Raw genomic sequence first — 17,827 nt, forward strand, 5'->3', positions numbered from 1 at the left:
GACCCTCCTGCTGATGGGTGGCCAGAGGAGGAGGAGGAGGAAAAACGGAGGTAGAGAGCAGGCTGAGAAAGAGGAGAGGAACTGCTTAGTAGATCATTCAAAAGGTTGAAGCGAAGCAGCTGGACCTGTAGAGTTTTCTTGAAGACTTCGGCTGCTCTTCCAGGCAGCTTCATCAGTTCTAAGGCTTTGGTGTGGAAATAGGCTGTTATGTGTGTTTCCTCAGGTGTGTCTAATGACCAGCTAGTGACTATGAGGCTGCAGGTGAGCTGAGGTGGTGGGACAGGTTAACGACCCATTGTTCATTGATCCACCCACTGAGGTCTTCCAACACATAAAAGCCTGTTTCCCCACTGACAGATGAAGCTGCTTGGAGGAGTGTTCTGTAGCTAATTCTATTTAGCTGTACAAGCTGCTGTATAGTTATTCCAACATGCTTTTGAAGACGAGTCAACTAGGACTATAAAACTATTCACACACATGACTAATCTTTACACAGGTGTGATCTCCAACTGAATAATGTAGATGTTTTAAATTCCCACCAGGGGTCATTGAGCCAAATCCTTTCTAATGGTTTTAAAAAGAGTGCGTCATGCAGGGAGTGGTTTGTACTGGTATTTGTATGGGTGGCAGAGATCAGCACTTTCAGGAATTGCTGCAATTCCATTTTCTTATAGTAAAGTGGGCAAGAAGAAGGAGGAGAGCAAAAACAGGAAAATAAGATAAATGTGCAGAACCCACTAGATTGTATCCACACAGCCTGGAGTCACACAGTCACACATTTACATTAATGCAGGAGTCATAGTTAGTTCGAGTGTGGCAAGCAGCCTGCGTTATTTAAGTAATCTATTGGGGTCCTGAATCCTGTCAGTCGTTGTATACAGTACAGTATTGATTTTCTTCAATAAAACTGAGCAAAGCTCTCTCTGCTACAAAATCAGTGGCCGCAGTATCAAACGCCTAACACTAGGTGGTGGTATTTCCAATAACAGAAACTAAAGATATTATTATGTTATGCTTACTGATATCAATTTCAAGATCTTTCAGATGATAAATGAAATGTTTCTATAACGGAAGTCTAGAGATGTTCCAATGGGACTCCACCCCATGTCTGAGAATATTGTGTAACATCATGTCATTTACACACTTCATCCAAAAGGTTCCCAGCTTCCTCCAAACAGCCCGTCAGTGATTGGAGGACAGACCTGTCAATCACTTTGACCTCCCTCTTACTGGTCTTTGATCCTAAATGTCTTTTTATGCATCAAACATTACAGTTATATTTTTTTTTAAATTTTTATACAAGTTTTTTCTGTTCACTTCTGTTTACGATACTTGTTTAGGATTTACGGTTCAGTCGCATCACGCGCTAACCTCTCTTGCTCCGCGGGTGAGTGGTCACCATGACAACATGCTCCACGGCGGCCCGATAGTAGTTTAAGTTGACTTTAACCCTGCCATCTGTTGACGTTTCTGGTTTGACTTTTGCTTATACGTGAAAATGGCGGACATTTTATCTTTGAAAGAATCTGTTTTAGTTTATTTAGACAGAAGTGGAGGCCTAAAGAAACTTTCCCAAGACTGCGCAGCTTTTAAAGGTACGCCACCAGTTAGCGATGTTAGCTAACGTCAGTATTTAGCTAAAAGAGTTGCTCCTTGTTTCCAGATCCCCAGCAGACGGAGGCGGTCTATAGATTTTGCGTCACTGTTAATCCCTCTGATGTTATAGAAGTGGACCCTGTACTGGGTGACTGTGTTCTTCATGACCCCCTAAAGGCAACAGTTCTGTTTCAGTCTGTGAGTTAAAATTCTTAGCAGGAAAAAATGAAAAGAGGCTAAATGTCCACATTTGATTAACTGTTATTATTAACACAATTCTTCATCTAGGTCTGCTTCCTGTCCATAAAGACACTTTCACTTATTGAAAAAATCCACACAGAGAATCAGGTAGGATTTAACAGTGAATCTATTCTCCCTTTAGTCACAGATTGTTGTACGTGTGATTGTGTGAACAGACTTTTGTACCTTTTTTTAGCATGCATTTTATCTGTCACAAAAAACCCCTCAATTACAGTCATGTTGTCTGTTTTTTTAAGGTGAATGTCATTTTAAAATGGACACATCTACCTCCATTCCCCGAGTACACAATGGACCTTAGCAGCTATCCTCGTGTATCTGGTCCTATGAGGCCTTTCTCAATGGAGGGCCTCGTCATCGCCATGACAAGAGTCACCAAGTACACCCAGGGTGCAAGGTTCCTCTGTATGAATGATACCTGCCCCTGCTCTACAGGTACTGCACTGAAGTAGCAACCACATTACTTTACAAAAGTAATGAATGTACATAATATGTACTTAAAGTTGGATTCACATTTCTTGCTTTAGGATTCCACCACATCCGTGTTCATGCACCCGGAGCTACAGAGTCAGCCACTGTGAGAAACGACTTCAGCTGCTTGATCTGCAGCTCCCAACTGAAAGAGGATGTGAAGTTCAGAGTTTTGGGAGGTGAGAGTGATGCATTATGTGGTGGGATCAGTGCATTATTATTTTCTGTATGTACATGCCATTGTTTTGGAAACAGATAAACAGCTGGTGGAGCTGATCCATGTCAACGTGTTGGATGTTTTAAGTGGCCGTCAACAAAGCTCGCTCCGTTACCAATCTGTCACTCTGTTTCTCAGAGGTACGTCTACAGTACAAGCGTGCACTGTTTTATTTCCTGTTTTTTTATCATTTTTTTTCATGTTTTTAGTAATTTACTGTACTGCGGTTTACCATTAATTTTCTGTGGCTTTCTAAAAGAGGCTCACTTTGGAATACAAATTTGGTGGGGGAGCGTTCAAATAAATAGATTTTTGTTCAGCCAGCTGTCTCATGATGGATATTAAGTGTTTCTGTCCCTTCTAATAACATTGTGCCCCCCCCCAGTTCCCCTAAGAGTTTAACAAATCTCAGCACCAGGATTAACATATTCTGTTGACCCAGCCATTTGCAGGAATTCAATACAGTGGGTTCCTGTTACTAAACATATATGTTAATAAGTGCAGGAACACTCATTAGCTTGCTGTGCAACTAGCACACAGTGAAATCTTTGTTCTAAAGGCGTCACTCTGTTTCTGTTGGCAGTGGTTTGTAGGTGGCATACATGTTTCTTCAATAATAATCACCAGACAGCAGAGAACGACCCCTCTGAGTGTTACTGCTCTGTTTTCCCTCCTTAGATGAGCTGTGTAACTCCATGAGAATCGGTCGATTCTACAGGGTGTTAGGCATTCCTGCGCATGTGCACCAATGGCCTAATATTACTTGGAGTGTAGAGGCAAATAGCATCCAACTGTGGGAGCCAAAATGTGAGAGAGTTAAATCCTGCTCCACAGAAATCTGACCCACAGTCTGAATTGTATATAAGATTCATCATGTTTCACACGTCTGCCTGCAGACAACCACAAAGGCAGCGCTCGCTTCCAAGAACTGTTAAAGGCCATGGCTTCTTCTCCCTGGAGGTTCTCTGCCATTGTAGCTCACTGCTTTGGATCGGATGTGACTCCCCCAGGCTTGTACAACACACTAAAGCTGAGCTTGTTGCTCAGTTTGGTGCAGACAAGAACAGACGCTAAAGACACATTTCGCAACCTGAATCTCCTGGTTGTCACTGCTGACACTCTCATACTAGACAGGTAAAAAACAAAGTTGGATTCTTAATGAAACCCATGTTTATCAAACGATGAGATTTAATCCTTCGTACCCACCACCTTTGTGATAGACTAATGGGATACAGCTTGAGTTTGGCCTGTCGTGGTGTCAGACATCAGCCCTCAGGGGAGATGTTTGCATCTTTGTCCCGGGATGAACATGGAGCAGGTACTGCTAACATCCATGCTGGTTCTGCTCTGCTGGCCACAGGCGGCATCTGCATGTTGGGAGATCTTGGCTTTTACAAAAAGGACAAGTTGGATGCTATACAATCAGGTATAGTATAAAAGTCATTAATATAATAAATGCTGCCACTAAGGAGATGATTGTGTCAGTTTTATGACATTTGTGGGTGTATTTCATTTCATCTTTTCTCAGTTCTGGAGAGCAACACAGTCTCTGTGTTAATCCCAGGAAAGAAGTATGGCGAGGACGCTGATCAGCACCTTAACTTTCCAGTCCAGTGCAGCTTCTGGGCCATCACAGACTCCTCCCGTCGGTCTGGGAGGGTAGAGTGTGCAGTACTTGGAACAGCAGTGAGTCTAATTGTAACATAATATTCAGTTATCTTTATGTCAGTATGGGCTAACAGGCCTTTAAATGAGATTTTTGTGGAAATTTAAGTGTCTTTTGTTGATGGAGTACATAGTTTGAAAAACGTCTGCTGGGATACTGTTTGTATGTATTCCAGGCAAAACAGGAAATTAAGACAATTTGGTTTTCTTGAAGGAAGTGCCCTGCCCAGACATTCCCTAACAGGAGAGCCCTTGAGAATAATTAAAGCGGTGTTTTCATTTGTTGCAGGGAAGAGGTAGACAGTAAACAGTCAAATAGAGGTTTCAGAGATGATGGACATTTAAGAACATTACCACTGTGGAAATAGCCTTAAAGATAGCTGTCTGATGCCCACTCTCTTTTTTATGAGCAGGAAATTGGTCCTTTACCAGTTCAGTTGGCAGATGCCTTCGGGCTCGTCATTCAGTGTGGGGACAGGGTGGGAGAGCAGGCCCTGCTTGCCCAGACTGTCCACACCCTCCAGCATGCAGTACACCCTGGAAAACCCCACAATCCATCCCTCTGGGAGTTTTCAACTCAAGACTATCAAGAGGTTGACGTATACGTATTGTTACCAGATGCTTCTTCGTTCAAATATGCAGCCTTCACATTTTCGTCACTTTATTTTCAGTTGGTAGCCCATGCTCAGAGTTTGCAAGTGGAGCTTAGCCCTGCAGCGGAGAAAGTAATCCATGGTTACTACATGGCAAGCCGCAGAGTCCGGTCACAGAATCAGGGAGTCAAGATATCTGTGGCTTTAATCAAACTACTGTGAGGAAACAGCCAAATCCAGATGCATCTTTGCTATTTTAATATCCTCTATCCTCCAGTGTAATATCACTATCATCCACTAGATGGCACATATACCCTAACTATGCTCAGAGGATTATTTTTCATTTAAATGACAAATGTTTATAAATCTTTTCCAGTGTGGTGACACATTTTATGTGAAACTAAAACTATAAAAATAAATATTTTCAGTGAGAAGGCAGCGCATTAAGCTTTAAATATAACATTTACGCAACCTGTACCAGTTTTGATTTATCCATTTCCATCTAAATTATACTTTACAGCTTTTTTCTCCTAGTGTGTAGTTAGTGAATTTACTCAAGTATGGCCTAAAGTACTTGTACTTAAGTATTTCAATTTCATATAGTTATTTTACTATACGTATACTAACAGATCTGACTTTTCAAACGTTGCATGCTTTCGTTTGTATTGTAAAATGACAGATATATAATATATTGCAGATTTAATTAACCACACACAAAGAAAATGGTAAAATCTGGTATTTTGTCACAGGATTTCCTTGGCTGAGGCCCACTGCAAGTTGTGTATCAGAACTACAGTGCTGGAGGAGGACGCTGTGATCGCTGTGCTCCTCTGCGAGAATGCCATCACCCTTAAACACGGTAGTTTACAAGAAAAGTTTATTATTTCCATTACTTAATACTTCCTACATAGTTTTTCTGTTAATTATATTCTTACATTGTGTTTATCAATGTATACAAAAGCTATGATAAATATTTATATGCTTATTACTGATGTTGCTCTCTGTCTGCAGGTGCCTCTGCTCTCATCATTCCACCTGATGCACTGTTCCCCTGTGACCTGGGAGATGTGGATGGTTTGGACAGGAGAGATGCGATCCTGGATGAGCTCCACCAGAACGTCCTGCGCTTCATCTACGCCTATGCACCTGGAGCAGACGCATACATCACAGAAGAGTAAGACCTTCACAAAAACAGGTAGGCCACAAAATTATACTTTTGTTTACTTCATTCAAATTATATTACGGGTAAAAATATGGCACAAATTAACACAAGTTGATGACAATTAGATTTGTACTTGCCTTTCAAATGAGGTTTCTCCGTGTAACATCTGACCATTCTTCTGGCTACATAAAAGACATTACAAACGGTACATACTCAGCTCAAATGAAGATACATGTGTTTAGTTTGTTATAAAACTAATTTGAAGTTCAGTTAGTCACATTCTCAGCAATCCATTTTGGTCTGATGGGTAAACGGCGAAAATGTGATCTCATCATTACAATTTCAGACAAAAGACATTGTCCACAATCTTAAAACGTAGAACATGAATTCATTAGGGCAATGGTGTTGCATACAGACTGCAGCTAGCAATGCAGTAAATCACAATCTTCACACTATATTGTCTGATGGGATTGTTATTGTAGCAGTATAAAAAGAAAGTGGGGTAGATTTGCTCACCTTCTCATCAAAACAGCAGACAATAGATATCACATCTGGTGGATATCTTGTGGCCATAGTTTCTAAAAGAAAAATAAAACAACTAAGTAACTCTGTAAAAGTACCACTATCTACACCAGATATGCATCATTAAACAAGGTGTGCTTGGCATTATGCTGGGCATTCAGTTAGTCACAGTTTCACCATCATATAGTCTGATGGGTAAACGGCAAAAAGTGAACTCATCACTATTCCAGCATCTGGTCTGTGTCGCCTAAACATGTCACCAAAAAACAATCTGCACATTGCAGCAAGCAATTCAGTAATCACACCCACTACTATATTGTCTGATGGGTGAACAGCAAAAAGATAAACTCATTATTCCAGCAGTATAAAAACAGTGGGGTCGATTCACTCACCTCATCAGGACAGCATGCAATAGATTACGTTTCTGGTAGACCATAACTGCTGAAGTAGAAAACATAACAAATTAACTCTGTGAAAGGACCACTGTCTACATCAAATATGCATTATTAAATAAGCAGAGCTTGGCATTATGCTGGGCATTCAGTTAGTCACAGTTTCACCATCGTATTGTCTGATGGGTAAACGGCAAAAAGTGAACTCATCACTATTCCAGCAGCTCGTCTGTGTAGCCTAATGTGTCCCTACCTAAAAAGGGGAAAAACTCCACCCACAATTTCCAGCAGTATAAAAACAGTGTAATAGAATCACTAACCTTGTCAAGACAGCAGACACTGGCTGCATATACCACATATCTGGTGGATATCTTGTGACCATAGCTGTTGAAGGTAAAAATAAAACATGTCATTAACTTTGTACAAGTACCACTACAACACAATTGCACTAACTAGTTGTGCTTGGCATTATGCTGGGCATTCAGTTAGTCACAGTTTCACCATCTGATTGTCTGATGGGTAAACGGCAAAAAGTGAATTCATCACTATTCCAGCATCTAGACTAGTCTACGTAGCCAACAGGCCACTACAAAAAAATAAACTCCTCTTGTACTCACTTTGGTCCACATAAAGAAGTCATCTGGTCACCTGCTTTGGGCAGCAGGTGCATGGCACCTGAAATGGGAAGGATTACTTGGTAAGCAATTTGTTTATGAAGATTCTCATTCATGGAGGTTATTTTTCATTCAAGGAGGCAGCTGGACTTATTTTACCATGACGTCCATTTTTAGGGTTAGAAAGCTTACCTTATATGTATCAGCCATGGTAAGATTCTGATATCTTCATAAAGACTGAAACGAAAGACAATGGTCACATGTTAACTTTCACTGGGTCATCCCACAAATCCCCCCACCCCAGTGGTCAGGGTGTGTCACCAAGTTTCCCAAACCTTACAACTAATTACACCCAGGAGTGAGACCATATTGATTTCCAGCAAGGATAATTAAGATGTACTGAAGGACTAGCCAATACAGCGAGGACAGATGACTGATCACCCGAAGGTCAGAGGGTACAACGCAACACAGCTTGGGAGCATGGCTAACAGAGGTCTGAGGACGGGTTCAACAGCAGGTCCCGACCTCTGCCATGACCTCACATCCTCACCGGGGGTCTTGATGACTTTCCCCAGTATAATAATGGGAGAGGGCAACTCCCTGACCAGCAGCTCTTCTGCTGACCCTTGGACACAAATAGATACAGACAGTGCAGCGAGATGCTGAATGACAGTGCGGGCGTTTTCCTTTTTTCAACTGTCCGAAAGAATGATTTATTGCCTCACTTCAGAGAGACCCGTCTATACCGAGACAACGAAATCCAAATACTGCAGGGAAATAGACGTTTTGCTAAAATGACACGCAGAATCTTGAAAATGCAAACGATGACACAACGATCGAACAGAACTCAATTTCCATCCGAACCCTCCTACAGTGTTGTAGCTCAGCTCCATGGCTTAATGCAGTCATTGCCGTACAGCAATGAACAAAATATGCCAATGTTTGCAGACTTGCATACAATGCAAATCAAACGACACACATTTGCCGTGAGTATTTAAACTTTTCTGACGGTGGTAATATCGACAAGCCATGCTCCTTATTACCCACGTGGCCGAAACGCTAACTAGCTTCATGCTAACTAGCAGTGGCCTCGTTCATCAGCGAATTCTTAAAAGAGTCAAGAAAAAACCTGGACGAAAGAACGCACTGCAACATATAAAACCACAGACAAACATTTAAGTACTGCTTACCTATGCACAGCAGCCATAAACTTAAAGTTGGGGAGAGGTAGAGCGCACGACTGCTGCCCATCGTCATCTCCGAGAGAAAAGGAAGAACTTCCGGTCCGTCCTCCTTTTTCTGCGCATCAGAGTTGCGCACTGCAGCCACGGAGCGCAGACATAGGCAGTAATTAACAAACCGAGGAGCACCGACCTCAGACAGTTTGACGGCTAAGTTTCAACTACAACATTTTGCCTTTTATTCATGTTAATATTAAAAGACAGAATGTTTGCAAAAAATGTGATTTATGACAGATACCCTGGTAATTTTTAGAACACTGCTAAAATCTTTTATAGGCCTGTGTCTATAGATCATTTCTGTGCTTAAAATGATTTAATTCGTCTGAGGGTAAACAGATACAGACATTAAAACTGTTATTCTTTTGAGGATGAGTCAGATTATTTTCCTAAATAAAAATAGTCAGCTGAGGTAGAGACGAAAAGTTGTCATTAGTGGCATAACATGACTTTGCCTGCAGTGCATACAATTTAAAAAAGTTTATTTTTAATAGTCTTTTATTTCATAAGATGATGTAGGCTATATGGTTATATGGTGGTATAGGCTACAATTTTTTTATTTAGCCTAGCTGAGAGGAGGAACAAGACCGTTTGTATAATAATAATAATAATAGGGTAATAATAATTTTACATGTGGACTTTTAATTATTATACCCCATAATAAAAAATTATAATTACTAAAATCGACCCCTGTAAGAAGGGACATTTTCGATACATTTAAAACCCTGGGAAATGTCTCTTCTTGTATTGTCAAGTTATTTATTCACAAACACATTTACAACCATGCATGTAAAAATAAGAAGCAACATGAGATGCAGAGCCTCCATTGTCGACTCCCTGACAGACCACTTCACATGACAGATGTTAAGTTATTCACACATGCATTTAGTGCAAATGTCTCAACTGAAAGTGCACACTCAAGCATGACGGGCTTGTTACGCCATGGAATTTCTACAAATATCCTATCATAGCTGGGACATGTGTGGAGCTGCACAACGCAAACAGGATTAACCAAAATAACAATAGAGAAACAGAACGCTCAAAATTTATACAATAAAATTCACCTAAATATATTAATTTACATTGTCCTCTTGTCTATTGGTGGAAATCAAATCAGACTGATGAATTGTTTTTACACTCATAAGGCATTATGCTGATCCTGAATGTAAAGCATGAAGTCGTGCAGATATGAATTTACAAATGATTTAGGCCTGTTACTGGGAGGTGGACGATGACGGGCCTTGATTCTCTGACTCTGACGGGTTTGAACTGTTCAGGAACTGTCCGGATGCTCCGACGTACAGTCTGGATCGCATTGGCCATTTCTGTAAAAAGACATTTCATTCCTAATTAATGACACCACTTTGATCTAAATTTGAAAATGTGTTAGATTAATTTAAAAAAAGAACTTTTCCCTCAAACATGCAGTGATAATTTAATTTCATCAGTTATTTTACAATAAAGTAGTAAATTCACAATTGACAACAAAAGCTGATGATTGTGTAATATTATTGTTTTTGTGTTATTTTTGTAATATTGTGTATTATTGTAATAATTCCCTGGTACTGACCTTGACTGGGTGCAGGTATCCTTCACCTTTCAGTGAGTGTAAGGCTTCTGTTTGTTTTGTGCTCTCTCCCTCCTCCGTACCTTCCTCTTGTAGTGTTCGAGTCAAATGGGCAATATAGGTAGTGGCCAGTATCAGCACGTCGAGTTTGGACAGCTTGGTGTCCGGCGGCACTGACGGCAAAGTCCTTTGGAGTTCCAGGAACGCGTTCCTCAGGGTCTGTACCCGGTTCCTCTCCCGCGCTGCGTTAGCTGCTGCCGGCCGTCCTCTCCCGACGAGCCCGCCCGTCTGGAGCACTCTGGGCCGGTTGAGGTCCCGGCGTCGACCGTCCGGACTTGGACTTGAGCTCGGACTGGAGGCTGGGCTGTCATCCACCACAGCTCCGGAACAATTACCGCTGTCCATCCGGAGCGTCTGTCTTCCAACCATCAGGGGGCTCTTACAGACCTTCAGACTGAAACAATATAGTTTAAGACTCAAGATATTTAGACACAACCCTGTTCATTCCACATGTTCTACTTTGTAATTTATTATACATTTTAAATGATTGCCTCCATCCTAACTTTATTGGTCATATAGATTGTACAATACTGCAAATTAAGCAGAATAAAAATAAACAGCTGACACCTGAATACAGAGGACTTGGAGCCCAAACGAAGCCCCTGCCAGGCATGCTGCCAGCTGCAGAGTACAGTGTCCTGTTGGTGGTCTGATCTGGAGTTTTACCTCTGATGTTTCTCTCAGGCGCTGTTTCAAAAGACGACATGAAGGCAATCCAAAGTGGGCTTCGTTAGGATGGAGAATTTTCTCTTGGATGTGAAGTAGTCCCAGTCCACGTCCAGGTCCAGGTTATCCTTGTAAAGTAATGCGTCTGCAGAAAGGGTGCGCAGCGCTCCGTGTACGCGCATCCAGCACTTCACCTGTATGCGCAAAGGTCTCGGGAGCCTTTAATTTATTGCATACACAAAGCGGTGGACAAGTATTTGACTTGGTCGTAATTAATCACTCGGCCCATAACAGTCCCTCACAGCGGAGGAGACTAGAACTCTCTCCCGTTCCCAACTTGTCTGGGGGGCAGCACAGGCTCGTTTTCAACGCCAGAGGCAGGACTCCCCTTTTGCTGTAACTGTGATATGTGGTAGGCCATGCCCCACTCTAATTGGCTGCGAATCTGACACTGTATTTTCTTTATAAGCCTATCAGAAATGTAGACAAAATGAGCAGAAAGTGTGCTCCTTATGGTCAGAAATATAAAGTGCTCTTTATCAAAACGCTATTTGCAATGAAGCATGAAGACAAACTGACAAGTGTAAGGTGATATGCAAAACATTTGACGAATTGCCAGCGTGTCTTGAATTGCAAGCTCATTGGAACAGCTAATAAATAAAGTCCAGCGCTGCAATCAACAGTCAGGCATTGAGGAAATTCTTGCAAGACTCAGAAATTAATCACTCTGATTTTCAGAGCTCCAAACGGAGATGTCGGCAAATTAATGAAAGGAATTATTCATAATATGTATATCCTCGGACTGTTCTTAATAAACATTGTTTTTGTAAGGATGGAGTAACACTATTGCTCCAGGCCTCTAATTATAAGGCGATGTAAAAGGAGGTTAAGTAAGCTTGTTTCCCTAATTATCCCGTATCTTTCAGGGGTCATACACCCACGTGGCTCCTAAAACCTCATTCAAACACTTAGTAACAATGATGGCAATAAACACATCCGCTTTGTTACTGTATAAAAAGAGGCCTGAATCATTTGTCACACAGTTGTTTGAATAGAAGCACGTGTTGTTAGCTTTGGATCATGTAAAGACTTGTAATAATATGGCAGAATGATCATTTAGATTGTGCCACTCTGGATTTCACTGTTCACTTATTTGCCACAAGAAAAATCACACACATCATAGAAAATGTAGATCTATCAGCACGAGCAGAGAGAGCTGGCTGCAGTTTTTAGATCCGCAATAAAGCAGCTGTAATAATGAGCAAAGGAAGTTTAAGGAAATTGTTTTAATCTTGAATCCAATTTTTTTAAACAAGTATCAATTATTTTTCTTATATTAACTCAGTTATAAGACTTTACATGTACTTTAATGTAATTACACACTGTAATGCTCCTGGTCATATAGCCTGTACTGCAGCGACTCTCCCAGCTGGACATCACAGTGACAGGATGACAGTGACTGTTTCTTAGATAATGACCAAGGAAGAAGTGTGTGTATTCCAGGGCTTTGGGTGATTTTCTGGACAACACGGGTGAAGATTTTAGTGGACTCGTCTTAAACATCCACACGACTACAGATGGCTCATGCAGAAGGGCAAATGATTAAGTCCATTCAGATGATTCTCTAATTTATGTGCCCTGTATGATCAGAGAAAAATAAAAGTATGAATAAAAAGTAGACTTAGATCAGTTGTCAACACAGAAACGGATGACAATGGGAAGTAAATGAACATGAAGGATACTCTGAGGGAATACATTATATCTGTATGACAGCTGGATGTCTTGAGTATTTCATCAATACATTTTAATGCCTCCAGTTTAGCAGTTTAGAAACAATAAAGAACCAAACACAGGCTCTTTTGAGGTGTTACACTAAACCTGAGAAACCGCCGTGCCCTCCATGTCTGCTGATCCGCACGTTAAGATCATCTGAAACAAAAACAAAGAGATGAGCACCGAAATTTAAACATGTTCACATCTACTACAGCAAATATGACAAAACGGTATGTCTCTACCATACAACACACTTTGAGGGTTGGTATATTTTTTTAATATCCTGCTTAAATTATAACTAATTCTAAAGCACAATAGTGAGAGTATTAACACCATGCAAAGAAACGGCAACATAGTAGGAAGTGGGCAAAGATTTAGTGAAATATATTTGTAACTTACACGTTAAAGGACAGGGGATCAATGGTTTGATTCTTTTCTTTTTCTTGCTCTCTTTGGCTTTTTTCCAGTTAATAAGGAACTGTCTGTTGACCTCATTAATTTCACTTCCATCCAGGATCTCTGAACAATACACAATTTAAATTAAAAATAAAACTGAACCTAATATCAATGAGTCAAAACAATCATTTTCAAATTAGAATGCATTATATGCATACGATTTTTTTTTTTTACCGAGGCTTTTGCACGTGATTATCAGGCAGTCTCTGTACTTGGGTTTTTTACACACTGGGTTTCCACTCAGATCCATCAGACGCAGCTGAGGCCAGTGGTTGAACACGTCCTCCAACTCCTGAAAATACACACACACACACAAATACCACCTGTAAACTAATGATATTGTATTTCTAAAATTTAGCTCTGTGGTTAAACAAAAGTCAGCTTTGTTTTATAAAGTATAAAGCACACAACAACAAAGACAAACATCAGAAAACATCTGTAAAGACATGAATGGTAATGTGCCGTACAAGGGCCAGCAGAAAGTGCATAAACAACACATCAGTCTGTTTTAATAAACAGTGTCGCCGGTGTCATGTAACTACAAGTTCTCTCCCGGGGCAGTGTGAGGCTGGCTCCTCCAGCGGGTTGCCTGCAGTTGTATGTTTATCTAAAGGCACATTAATCCAAGCCTGGAAATATGAATACTCTCTGGACACGCTCTGATTGTTCATTGCCTTCCTGTCTTGGCCAAAGCGCTTCCACTTTTCCAGCCCGAGCTGCAATCAGTTCAGAGGGGACCCCTGAGCACCACGCGCTCCCAGGCTTTGATAAATGATCGTGTCAGGGCCGTCACTCAGAAGGCCCTCACTGAAGAGGAGCCCAGCGCCAAATTGCCCCCCACGCGGGGGCGTGGAGAACAGCAGAGACTGGATACTCACTGAGCTCGGCTGGGTCTCTCGCCTGGACTAATGATGGGCCAGTTATGAACCTGTATTTGACCAGAGCTTCGATTCCCCTGTCCTCTCTGCCCTGCACACTGCTAACAGCCTCGGAAGATGCTCCCCATTTGTCACCCAGGCTGACTGCCTGTCATAATCTATTTTAAAAATCCATAATGTTTCCACTGGATTCTGACCAAATGGTGCAGAAGAAAGAATTGATCCTTCAGAGTGCTGTCTTTGCAGAATCAATAGAAGCAGACGGGTTGTATAAATTATAGGACATATCTTCTAAAAATGACGCGTGTACAGCAATTACCTGCATCAACATTCTGTTAAAAGGTAACAAAGCAGCCAGTTAGAAAGTACTTTCAGTCATGTGACTGATGCCAGCAAGGTAAAAGTATTACTCCTTTTTAAATAAAGCCATCAACCCTTTCAAGTCAGAAAAATCACTGCCTCTCTGCCAAACACGAATCTTCTATAAGGGGATATGTTGGTCGTTAAGGATATCAAATAGAGGATTCTGTGGCAGAGAGGAAAAAAAAAATCAAACCTTCCAAGGTAAGAGAGAAACTTGTGCTTGTTTAAAGCTGTCAGCAAGAAATGTCTCCAGGGAACTGCTCACTGATTTGTTGAATAATTCTGACCCTGTGCGAGTCCTGCAGACTGGGAACCTCTGGCAGGATTTGCAGGATTTGGGTCTTTACACCCCTGTTCTCCATATCATTTCACGCATCACTGGAGAAAGCTACAGAACAATGTTAATGCTGACCTGATCAGCTATGGTGAGTTTAATAATGCAGGGTTGCTGTGCTGCTGTACTCTTTACTTTGACTGCACAGTGCACAGTTTCTACCGTCACACTGTTATTTACCTCCACATTGTGCAATTTGTTGTCGACAGCAAAAAATTGCTGGAGTTCCTTCAGCACTGCCAGGTCCCTGATATCATCAATGTTGTTGTTGTTGATATTCAGGACGCCAAGGGACTTCTGTGAAAAGAGTAAATGAAGAGAGCAGAGTTAACAGAACATTTTTGTGATCAGATCAAACGTTAAACCTCACAATTATTCAAATGTGTAGTGCAACTTCTCAGATAAAAGTAAACAAAACCTAACATCGGTTTATTATGGATGTTACCATCTGCAAAACTAAAGCATATAGATTTATGTCTACACAACTACTACAAGGGTCGCATCCAAATCAGACTCTATATAGTGCTGCTGTTGCTAAATATTCATCTCGGTTTGAAGTTCTATAATGCCACATTTATAAAAAGCTGGAACTCTTTAAATTTACACAGCAATTTCTTTAATTTGTCCAAACAAACCAGAAGCAGAGACTTTTGGTGTGTTTATCCATAGCTTGGTGGGCAGTAAACAAAGTAAACAGACCAAACTGATTTGTCAGACCAGAGAGGGAGCAACAGAGGTCTCTTTGACATCAATCTGCTCTGCACAATACTGCTTTTACATGGATCACTAGTGTTGGAGAAACCTGAGATGTGATAACCTACCGCACGATACATCGTGCACAAATCTTCTAAAAGTTTTTTTTTCCTCTAAATTAAACGAGAGCCCTGATTCTTTGTGGATCCTGATACTATTTTTGAACTGCACAGTGTAAAAAAATAGGTCATACAGAGAGTGAGAAGAGAGTCCTGGGGTCAAAGAGCAACTTTTCCCCTGGTGCCAGCCTCTGGTTCTCCAGATGAAGCTCTGTGAGCTCATGGAGCCGCTCTAACCCCTCCACCACTGTAATTCTGTTCCTGCCGAGGTACCTACAGAGCAGAAAAACCACACACGTGTTCACACTGATGGCAGCACGGAAAACCAGAATTAGTGACACCCCTCACTACTCACAGTTTGGAGAGTTTGTGGAGATTGTGGAGATTATCGATATGAGTGATGTTGTTGTTCTGCACATACAAATGGGTGAGGTTGGAGGCAAAGTCGAGGTTGGACAGGGAGGTGATTTGATTATCATACAGGTAAAGAACAGTGAGGTTTCTACACATGGAGAGATTGCCCTAAAAAAAAAAAAGAAAATAAAAAAGGCTTTTAGAGTGTGAGGATTAAATAAAGAAGCTGAATCAATCACAGAACATGCTGGCTACTTACAATATGGTCAATATTCTTGCTGGAAAAGTGGAGGTGTGTGAGTGTCTTGAGGTAGTCTGGAAAGGAGAGGCCCCTTTTCTTTTTGAAGTGGTTTCTAGATTTAGCAATCAGATCTACGGTCAGATGCACCATGTTGGCTCCGTCACAGACTGTGCTTCAGAGAGGATCCTTTTCAGCTTCAGCCAAGCATTCAGCCCACAGCAGTGATTTGGGGCTGTGTTTGTCAAAAAAAAGTAGACACATGTAACCTCAAGTAGCACAGCAGTGACAAAAATGTTCTCCTGAATCATTATTTTCTAATGATTTTCTATCATAACAAATGTCAGGTAGGAATCAGCCTTAATTTGCCTAAAACTTAATTTTACAATTAGAAGTAAATAGTGAAAAAAGCATCCGTCTTAAGGAACTTGACAGAGGCTAAAGGTTTGGTTGAGCACTCAGTTTGTGTTGTAATTACAGCAATCACTTCGTGAGCACTGCTTCCTCTGCTTCCTCTTGGTTAATCCCCATGTGATTTGTTTATTAGCTCCAGTATATTATTATATATCACCTCTCTACCTGCTACATATACAACTGTCAGCTTGAGCCACTAAAAGATAAAGGTAGGGAAGGAGATGTGACAGCAGGTCTTCTCCACACTTGATCTCAAGGAATCAGGTCGAGGTTATTGGAGAAAAGAGACACTGATCGATAAAGAGGAGCTGAACTATGGACAGAAGCTGATGGCTAACTGAACTCAGGTTCCCCTGGGCCCCTGCTTTCCAGGGACTTGGGGACAGTAGTTTATCATTGTCAAAGACAGTACCACACTTATATCTGTCCGGCTGCAGTATGTGATTCACTGAAGTTAACGCAGACTGTTAAAAATGTCGGAAATTAAATGCTAGGTTAGCTTAAAGCTAACCACAACAACACTGTACAACTAGCGTTGTGTATAATGTTTTCAGCGTGAGGGTCTCGCTTGTTGTGGTGAATTGTTGAGGTGTAAAGCATTAATTGAATTCTCCTACCTTTCACGGTCAGAAGTCGATTTTAAAATGCGAGCTAGCTAAAGTTTGTGAGGGTTGTATAGTGAGACACGAGTTAGCTTGTTTTGTTGCGTTGCTATGGAAACCACATATGCCGCAAATCATTCACTGAATTTGTTGTTAACGCTGAAAAAAGTGGAAGTGAACAATTAAATACATTTTTGGTTGGGGGTAGCAGAAGTATTTTAACAAGAACTAAACATATTATTGCTGTTAATGTACTTTCAGGGAAAGTCCACTTTTTGTGCAATTAAGTAGTGCCTTTATAAATTTAAATTAAATGTAGATATAAATATCTTGCAATTAACCAAATCGTATTATATTCCAATACTGATGTATAAAAATAAATTGGCTAAAATATTCTTAATTATACTAATTATTGTAAAGTTAAAAAACAATAAATATAAAACGGCAAGATTTATAAACACACACATCAGCCCAAATCAAATTTTCTGACATTTTCTGTTCTATTTGACATTTTTTCCGAACTATATTGTTTACCTTTCATACCAGGCAAGACCACAGCCCACGTCTCCAAGTGACCCCTGC

At 40.9% G+C, this 17,827-nt stretch overlaps 3 protein-coding genes and 1 long non-coding RNA gene across 4 annotated transcripts; 1 reads left to right on the forward strand and 3 right to left on the reverse strand.

The window, feature by feature from the left end:
• Positions 1-1,498: 1,498 nt before the first annotated feature.
• On the forward strand, positions 1,499-6,088 carry mcmdc2 (minichromosome maintenance domain containing 2). Its single transcript, XM_028432519.1, has 14 exons — positions 1,499-1,595; positions 1,664-1,794; positions 1,885-1,944; positions 2,094-2,289; positions 2,382-2,504; positions 2,581-2,682; positions 3,221-3,349; positions 3,439-3,676; positions 3,763-3,968; positions 4,071-4,228; positions 4,621-4,800; positions 4,879-5,018; positions 5,550-5,659; positions 5,812-6,088. Exons 1-14 carry the CDS (start codon positions 1,499-1,501, stop codon positions 5,976-5,978), a joined length of 2,037 nt encoding a protein of 678 aa, XP_028288320.1. The 3' UTR covers positions 5,979-6,088.
• A 9-nt stretch (positions 6,089-6,097) lies between these two features.
• LOC114452960 (uncharacterized) lies at positions 6,098-8,761 on the reverse strand. The gene is made up of 7 exons (XR_003672394.1): positions 8,681-8,761; positions 7,683-7,727; positions 7,494-7,551; positions 7,197-7,260; positions 6,877-6,925; positions 6,479-6,540; positions 6,098-6,144 (listed from the first exon to the last, which is right to left on the reverse strand). It is a non-coding gene; the product is annotated as an uncharacterized LOC114452960 (long non-coding RNA).
• Positions 8,762-9,942: 1,181 nt separating this feature from the next.
• Positions 9,943-10,742, reverse strand: tcf24 (transcription factor 24). The gene is made up of 2 exons (XM_028432522.1): positions 10,299-10,742; positions 9,943-10,053 (listed from the first exon to the last, which is right to left on the reverse strand). Exons 1-2 carry the CDS (start codon positions 10,722-10,724, stop codon positions 9,943-9,945), a joined length of 537 nt encoding a protein of 178 aa, XP_028288323.1. The 5' UTR covers positions 10,725-10,742.
• Positions 10,743-12,486: 1,744 nt separating this feature from the next.
• Positions 12,487-17,358, reverse strand: ppp1r42 (protein phosphatase 1, regulatory subunit 42). Its single transcript, XM_028432521.1, has 9 exons — positions 17,261-17,358; positions 16,251-16,464; positions 15,993-16,159; positions 15,772-15,910; positions 15,006-15,122; positions 13,425-13,542; positions 13,194-13,313; positions 12,900-12,950; positions 12,487-12,659 (listed from the first exon to the last, which is right to left on the reverse strand). The coding sequence occupies exons 2-9, from the start codon at positions 16,380-16,382 to the stop codon at positions 12,646-12,648; spliced, it is 858 nt and encodes a 285-aa protein (XP_028288322.1). The 5' UTR covers positions 16,383-16,464; positions 17,261-17,358; the 3' UTR covers positions 12,487-12,645.
• Positions 17,359-17,827: the final 469 nt, after the last annotated feature.

This window comes from Parambassis ranga, chromosome 20 (genome assembly GCF_900634625.1).
Source record: "Parambassis ranga chromosome 20, fParRan2.1, whole genome shotgun sequence".
NCBI lineage: Eukaryota > Metazoa > Chordata > Actinopteri > Ambassidae > Parambassis > Parambassis ranga.

Bases quoted from the DNA above. Each gene is read 5' to 3' on its own strand.
- ppp1r42 (XM_028432521.1), bottom strand. From the start codon at position 16,382: ATGGTGCATCTGACCGTAGATCTGATTGCTAAATCTAGAAACCACTTC. The intron at 15,123-15,771 runs GTATGACCTATT...CTCTTTTCACAG, and splicing joins GGACTCTCTTCTCACTCTCT to AAGTCCCTTGGCGTCCTGAA. The intron at 13,543-15,005 runs GTAAATAACAGT...GTGTATTTTCAG, and splicing joins ACAAATTGCACAATGTGGAG to GAGTTGGAGGACGTGTTCAA.
- tcf24 (XM_028432522.1), bottom strand. From the start codon at position 10,724: ATGGTTGGAAGACAGACGCTCCGGATGGACAGCGGTAATTGTTCCGGA. The intron at 10,054-10,298 runs GTCAGTACCAGG...GTCTTTTTACAG, and splicing joins GATACCTGCACCCAGTCAAG to AAATGGCCAATGCGATCCAG.
- mcmdc2 (XM_028432519.1), top strand. From the start codon at position 1,499: ATGGCGGACATTTTATCTTTGAAAGAATCTGTTTTAGTTTATTTAGAC. The intron at 3,350-3,438 runs GTGAGAGAGTTA...GTCTGCCTGCAG, and splicing joins CCAACTGTGGGAGCCAAAAT to ACAACCACAAAGGCAGCGCT. The intron at 3,969-4,070 runs GTATAGTATAAA...ATCTTTTCTCAG, and splicing joins GTTGGATGCTATACAATCAG to TTCTGGAGAGCAACACAGTC.